The 8,222-nt window shown below is 43.6% G+C and overlaps 1 protein-coding gene across 1 annotated transcript in view; it reads right to left on the reverse strand.

The window, feature by feature from the left end:
• Positions 1–2,088, reverse strand: part of Ubl3 (ubiquitin like 3) — a 61,178-nt gene extending 59,090 nt beyond the window's left edge. The window contains exon 1 of the mRNA XM_047553406.1: positions 1,018–2,088. Within this exon, the coding sequence (XP_047409362.1) occupies positions 1,018–1,044 (27 nt within the window). The 5' untranslated portion in view covers positions 1,045–2,088. The remainder of the gene's footprint in view (positions 1–1,017) is intronic.
• Positions 2,089–8,222: the final 6,134 nt, after the last annotated feature.

The following is an 8,222-nucleotide window of genomic DNA, read 5'->3' on the forward strand; positions in this document are numbered from 1 at the left end:
AGACGTATAAAGGAGGTTTCCTCCTACAGAAATATTTAACATTTTAAAATTTCATCATCAGCAAGGTTCAATTTTGTTTTTTTCACTGGGATACAAAAGCGCTCAAATGTCAACTTAATATACGTGAACACCATTACGTTAACTTCAATTCTTTCATAAATAGGATTATTCATCTTCCTGTTAATTGCATTATGTTTGTCCTTAGGACTCCAAAGTGTAATTTCACACTCCCACAAACCCACCTCGCCGCACGGAAAGGCTACACAGTAACTGTAGTCAAGATTCAAAACCTTCGCCTTTATAAACCAAAGTGCAATAAACAAGATATTTTTTGTTTCAAGTTCTCAATACTCAGTAGTTAAGGTTCAATAACGTGCTTTAAAATATCCGTCGCTAAAAAGCTCGGAATAGTCGTTTAAAAGTACCGATATACGGTCAGCCTAGATTTGAGAAAATGCCCAAAACAACTTAAAATGTGTATGCTGCCCTTCTTGTTCACCAAGGCAGTCCAAAAAGCTCAAAGCAATATACTAGCATACTTTTTTCTTCAAGAGATCCCTGCTCTTGAAAACATCAGTTATGGTCCTACGCATTAATGATCTCATATCTGTCACAGAGCAAGATTCCCGTTTCCTTGTCTACCTGGGTTTCCAGCGAGGACGCCCGTCCTCAGCTCTGCCCACTGTCACTGACGTTTTCAGAAGCGTTAAAATCCAAGTGTTCAGAGGTTTCTAGCAAACAGGGAGATGTATTCTCCACTTCAAGCCCCCGCTACATCTCCCTATTTCCCCGCTGTGCTCAATGACTTAGAAAAGAGCCAAATGAGAAAACCTATATTAAAAACAGTACTTTCTAAAAGGGGGAAATCAGAAGCTCCAACTTCTCCAAACCTTCTCCAAAAGCACGGCGGCTTTTCGACAGTCCCCAGCAAACCTCTGCCCCACGCCTGCGTCCTTTCCGATTAAATAAGATTAGAAACCACAATTAAATCAGAGTGTCATAACATCGTTCACTTACCATATCCGCCGGGACATTGCTGGACATCTTGCCGTTTGAGATATACCCAGATGTTTACGCAGAAAACAAACAAAAAAGAAGTCTTCAAGCTACAGAAATAAACCTTCACAATTTTGACTGGTTCGTGATGTGCTTTCCAAAAAAAAAAAAGTAATAATAAGTTATTTCGGAGTCAAAGTGCCGGCCTGGCCAAGGTTCTGGTGCGAAGAGGAACAATCCCCAGGAGCTGTGCGACCAGAGCCAAAGGAAACTCTCGGGACAGCAGCGGGAGCCCCAGTCGTCGTCGCCGTCGTCAGCAGCAGCAGCAGCAGCAGCAGCCCCAGGACCGGCCGCGCCAGGTGGACCGAGCCGAGTGACACACGGACATGGAGCGGGGTGGGAGGGGGTTAAATCCTCCTTCCTCCTTTCCAGCCCCAGCAATGATTCACACTCGCTCCCGAGTCAAGTCCTCATTAAGCAGGAGAAAAATGCCCCGGCGTGAATGTTCATAGATAACTATGTAGCTACACATCGACGCGTGAGCAGTGCGTGGCCGCGAGCTGTGGTCGGCGCCGGCCGCGCACCCTCGCCCAGGAGCCGCGCGCAGGAGGCGGCTCAACTCGCGCCGCCGGGGCGGAGAGCCGGACCGCGGAAACCCGCGCTCAAGGGCATTTAACTAGTTGGGAGCCAAAGCGAAAGCCGGGGGCGGGGACCCGGGGCGACGATCGCGGGACGCTCGAGGCGGGCAGGACACCCCACGGCCCCTCCGGGCTCAGGCCGCGGGCACCTCGGGACAGCAGCGGAGGTCGGGGCGCATCGTCTCCGGCTCCTCGGGGCTCCTCCGCTGCCTCCGCCTCCCCCGTCTCCGCCTTCCCCTCCCCTCGCGAGCTCTGGCGACGCCGACTTCAGCTGGTCCCCGGAAGCGGCCGGGTCCTCCCTCTTCTCAACCCAAGAATGGTTCCCTCTCAGAGCTCTGTGTCTCCTCCTCCTCCTCCTCCACTTTTCAGTTCCACACGCCGCAGCCGCCTGTCATCACCTCTCAAACCAACATGGCGGCGGCGGCGGCTGCCTCAGCGCGAGTAGGGGACACGGGGAGAGCGCCCCCCCGCAGCCGCCGCCCCCGCCTTCACTCCCTCCCACCGCGGACACCAAGTGCGTCACTACGGAGACCACCCTCGAGCATCATGGGAAGTGTAGTATACGCGGGTGGGGGGAAGGGGCCGCTTAACGCGTCCTCGTCGACTCCAAAACCACGCCCCCTAGCAACAGTTGCTAGAAAAGGAAAGCTCCCTTTCCTTGCTTTAGCTCAGCTACTGCTCGGGAGTTAGGAGATACCTGCTGTCACGAGTACTGTGATCCTGCGAATTGTTAGGGGAAGATAATTCTGCTCAGAGAAATCCCCTTTCGCACAATATGCACACACAGTTAAAACATGGTATGTCTCCAAAGAGAAGCATTCATTTTAATTACAGCACTCTCTCCACATCCTGCAATCTCAAACCATTTTGTAGAGTGATTTCATCTAGGTCTCTTCAACACTGCATTTTGAAGAGCAGAAGCAATCATTGATTTCCAATAAGGTCATAGAAGTTCAACAGGAACAAGGATCTCATTAAGCAGTGAGAATGTTTGAACATATGTTTCTTGAAGAACAGGACCATAAAGCTACAATCTAGTTAATTGAAAATTACCAAAAATTGTATTAGATACAATAGTGTTATCATGGCAAATCTATATCAGGAAATAGCTACTACAAACTGTATTGGATTCACCAGTTTATCAGGCTGGCCTCTAATTTCTGTTTAATTCATAATGTTATTGAATAATGTCGTTGTTGAGAGATTTAGGTGGAAAATATATCTACCCCAGATTTAAGAACAAAATATAGAAGCCACAATTGTCTGTCTGAATCCTTATTCAGATCTATCTTAGCCCTTTAGGAAGGGTAATCTCAAAAAGGCACCTGTATAAAAAAATGCCAAGGGATTCAGAACCTGGAAGCCACCTGTCCAACCTACAGCTATGTGACCTCATCTGTAAAGCAGTCTTGCCTACCTTTCAGGCATAAAGTAGGGTCACTTGTGAGGATGAGTTCATGCACGGGAAATAAATCACTGTAAATAACAATGCATCATTTGATGTGAAATGTTACTCCCTCTCTCATTCAGCAAACAAATGTTCCATGCACTCTGCTAGGCACTGGGAGTTTTAAAATGAATGATCCTGTGAGTGCACTTAGGGAGATCATTGTCTGAGAGACTGTCATTCCCCACAGCAGTCTCTCCAGTCAGGTTTGTTTCATCCCATGGAAACTCACAGGAGTATGTGCCTCGTGAGTGACCTGACTGGATAAATTCCAAACACTCCTAGGGGCCTATATCACCCTGAGGAGGACAGATCAAATTCCTAAAGATTCCCAATGGTAGAAGAAACAAGAGGCCCGGTCTCGCTATGATCAGGCCTCAGGATTTGAGTCTATAGTTCTGTGATTTTCCAGGGCCTCTCCATGTTCAGCAACCACCAAACCTCTCTACCCATCTACCAGCCCACCAGAAAATCATGGCAGTTGAGAATGCTTCGAGTAACTAAAAGCATGGGAACACATTTTGAAGGTACTCACTTAACATTAATCCTCCTCCCCACCCCTGACCCCAACTTTTTGCCTGCCCTGGCCATGGCTCTGCTGGGCCTAAATACCATTGCAAGTAGAATGGCAAGATGCATAAGTCGGCAGGATATATCAAAGCACCAAATCACCCTTTCTCTGATGCTTTCCACCAGTCCACCAGGGACATAATGACCACAGGCTGCCAGCCCAAGACCTTGGCATTTCTGCCACATGATACTGTTGTTTGCTACAGTTACCTGTACAAAAGGCCACATCTTTCAGAACTAAGGACACAGAACCTAGCTGTGTTTCTAATTTGTTTTCTAGGAGAGGTTGAGACTTTTTTCTCAATAAACCTCATTATAACTTCTCTCCTTCACAGTTAAAGCATGAAGGAACATTATTGAACACAACTGCAGATTTTTCTACTCTCTTCCTTTTACTCTCCTCTTCCTGGCTCAGGAGGATGAGATGGGAGACTGCAGAAAGAAGCCCAGCTGTCCACAGCAGGGGAGGGTAACATCTTCTCCATACCAAGAATCTATTGTCAGCATCAGTTGGAAGGAAGTGAATGACACAGCATTTTTGTTATGGAAAAATAACTTCACACGAAATCGAAAACCTGGCTCTGTCACGAATTAGTTGTGTGACCTTTGCCAAATACTTTGCTCCTCTGAGCCTCAATATCTTCATCTGAGAAGCTTGAATTAAATCTCTAAGGGCCCTTTGAAGAACCTGTGAGTGTCAAGTTCTAGAAAAATAGGGCATGACACCCATGGCCTTTTAAAAATAGATCCCCCAAGTGACTACTTGGGGTACAAAAGGTTTGGGGGGTGGGATTAACGGGATAAGGAGAATGATATAAAACTAGATTATGGTGGTGGTTACCCAACCATAAATATTCTAGAGACCACTGAATTGTGTGCTTTAAATGGGCAATATATTTTATAAATTGTGGCAAAATACATAACAAAAATTTACCATCTTGTTGGGCCTGGTCATGCACTGAGCAGGCTGAAGCAAGATCACAAGATTGAGGATAGCCTCAGCAATTAGTGAGACCCCAAGCAAGTTAGGAAAACCCTGTCTTATAAAAATATAAGAAAGGTTGGGGCTATAGTTCAGTGGTAAAGAGCCTTGAACTTGATCCTCAGTACAAAAAGGAAAAGAGAAAAAATACCATCCTAACCTTTTTTAAGTATACAGTTCAGTGACATTAAGTATATTGTTGTGGAACTATCACCACCAACCATTCAGAACTCTTAGTCTTGCAAAAGTAAAACTGTACTCACAAAACATCTCTCCTTCCTTCCCCCACCCAGCAACCACCATTCTACTTTCTGTTTCCAAATTTATTCACTATGCTAGCTAGGTACCTCCTACAAGCGGAATCATACAGTGTTTGTCTTTTTCTGACTGGTTTATTTCACTTAGCATAATGTCTTTGAGGTTCATCCATGTTGGAACATGTATCAAAATCCCCTTCTTTTTTAAGGTTGAATAATATTCTATTATATTCATATCCGTGATTAGACACCTGCGTTGCTTTCTTTTATAATATATAAATTGTATTTCAATAAAGCTGTTTCAAAAAATATCTCTCCCATCTGCCCTGGAAAGGGTCTGTAATGATTTCCATCTTAGGATCATTCCTTAAGTGTCTTCTCAAGAAAACTTGTGAATTTAAAGTAGATGGAACTGTCACTTTCTGTGAAACCAGTAACCTTTTATCAGGTATTTCCTTAGTGAATTATCTCACTATGTCTTCTATTGTTGTTTACAAAGTATCAGAATATATGAAAATGCTACAAGAGGCAGAAAAAGGATGCAGCAATGCCTGATGGGGGACCCAAGGACCCACTGTGGGGACAGGGGCGGTGTCATAAGCTTGAAGATGGCCTTGGCTACTTCCATCTGGTTTTGCCCAAGGTTATCTGGTCTACAGGTGTCCATAATCCCAGGTACAGTCTGAGATTTCCTAACAAAGAGCAGTGGGCAGCTAGGATCCAATGTGTCGCAGGACAGGGCCCCAATCTGATGATAAGCACAACCCTAGCAACACCTAAAATTCTTAAGCCAAGGGTCTTCTTTGCAACCAAGGAGTCACTTCAAAGGTTTACCATGTTTAATCATACTATACTCACGCAGCATAATGACTGACCCAAAACTCACAGACATAAGGTACTCTTAGAATTCAGAAGTCTTTTTCCATCCTGTTAGGAAAAAAAAAAAAAAAATTATCAGGGCTTTCCCTAGCTCAGAACTTCTCAGTGGCTCCCATTACTATCAGAGGAAATAAAACCACTCATCCTAAATCACAAAGCCCGGGGTGGTTTGCCTCCAGTTTTCCTCTTCAAACCCCAGTTCTACTTCATCTCTCAAGCAGCCACCTGAACTTCAGGTGCTTCCCTTCCCGAGACCCCTCCAGCCTGGAGTCTTGGTCCATATGTTCCCTTCCCGACCACCCGCCTGTTCACCTGGACTTAACCTGCTTAAACTCCACACACCTTAAGGCTGAGTTGGTTTTATTTCCCATGCAGGAGAAGGTGCTGTCAAAGTACCTGGTGTTTATTCCTACAGAGTGTTTATTAACTCATCCCTTGATTTTCTTTTTTGTTTTTTTTAGTTTTCACCTAATTTATTACTGCCTCTGAGCAAAGTGGGAGGGCATCTTGGGACAGACTCAGACCACATCAAGGATAGGTGGATGTTATAGTTACTAAATAAATGCAAAGGTGGCAGGGAAGGCAATGTAATATGTTTATTCCTTAAGCCACTGAGACTGTGACCACAAGTCACCTTTACAAACATACAATGGTGTAAACCGGCCAGTCTTAAAAATTCACAGGACACCAGAAACGTAATTCTCACATTTGTCTCCTGCTAATGCTTCACAATACTTTTCTCCCTGATCTGATCCCACATTTTGGGGGGTGGTGCTACTGGAAATTGAACCCAGTGACTCTGAACCCACAGAACTACATCCCCCAGCCCTTTTTATTTTACTTTGAGACAGAGTCTCCCTAAGTTGCCCAGACGGGCCTCAACTTTCGATCCTCCTGCCTCAGCCTCCTGAGTAGCAGGGCTTACAGATGTGTACCACCATGACCAGCCTGACCTCTCTTTTGCCTATGTAATGGGGTCACTGAATCATCCAATGCTGGAACTGGAAAGAAGTATAGAAATGATATCATCTCCATCTTTTTCTTTTTAACAAATGAGGAAATAAAGTCTTCTGGAGAAGCAGCCACATTTTCTTTGTAATTTTGAAATGTACATGAAAATGAGTTTCCTCTAAGATGTTCCAAGAAACTAAAAGAATCATTCCTAGCAGCATTATGTAATTATTGAATTATTATATAATTTATGTTAAATCATGATAAATATGCCAAAAAGTATAGAATTTATGACCAAATTAGTATCGTAAAGCATAGTCATTATTCTTGGTTTTTATTGCCATAGAAATCAGCCCACAATTTTAAAAAAACTAATGTCAAAAGTAATCAAACTATCCAAAATTTTTAAAATTCTATTTAAGTGTTATATTTTCATCAGAGTAAGCAAGTTAATTTTCCTTAACATTAATCTTCACTTAGGGTGAACTCTAAAATCTATTTATCTTGTATCCCAATAACTTCTAGCATGGTCATGGCATATATTTTTGGTTTTTGTGATTTCTGTTTTTGATTGACCGATAATTACCCTACATGCTCAAGTTGTGTATCTCTGTATTCACCAAGAAAGATAGTAACACTATCAACAAACATATTGAACATTATATTAATATTTAATGGAGAAACATAAAGAATTAAGAAGCCTATAATCCCAGTGGCTTGGGAGACTGAGACAGGAGGATCACAAGTTCAAAACCAGCCTCAGGAACTTATGGAAACCCTAGGGACTTAGTGAGACCCTGGCTTTTTAAAGGGCTGGGCATGTGGGTCAGTGGTTAAGCTCCCCTAGGTTCAATCCCTGTTACTAATAATAATAATAATAATAATAATAATAATAACAACAACAACAGAATCAGGAAGAAGTTTCTCCACAGCCTCGAGTTTGCTCTCTTCCACACTGGCAGGAAGGTTACCACTGTTGGAGAATAAATTTTGCCAGAGAGGCCTCTGTCACTGCTGATTCAGCTCGCGGATCAGGCCTTATTCAGCAAGCACCCACATGGTTGGATTTCATGGTCATGTTTCCTAAAATGAATAGCCAGTGAGCATCACCTCTTCTAGCACACAGACTAGAAGCTTCAGGAAAGAGCTGGACCCTGGCTGTCTTACTGGGGTAGCAGTAATATAAGGAACCAATTAGCCCATTTAACTTGCCCTTTAGTCTAGAATGCCAGGAGACTTCATGTCAGATTACCAGCTCATCGTTTTTGGAGGTTTCAGACAGGATTAATTTATCACAATGACAACCTTTGACTTAATGCCATTGAGAAAAGAGATGGCCTGAAATGAATTTAAATAGATTGGAGAGTGAGAGCAAGAGTATGTAGGGTGAGTGCTGACCCAAAATTCAGACCCTGGCTCTGACATTTACTAGATTTGGAAGCTTGAGTAAGTCACTCATTTTCCTCATCTATTAAAAAACAAAAAGAAAAGAAATGATAAAA

The sequence above is a fragment of the Sciurus carolinensis genome, chromosome 5 (assembly GCF_902686445.1).
Source record: "Sciurus carolinensis chromosome 5, mSciCar1.2, whole genome shotgun sequence".
NCBI lineage: Eukaryota > Metazoa > Chordata > Mammalia > Rodentia > Sciuridae > Sciurus > Sciurus carolinensis.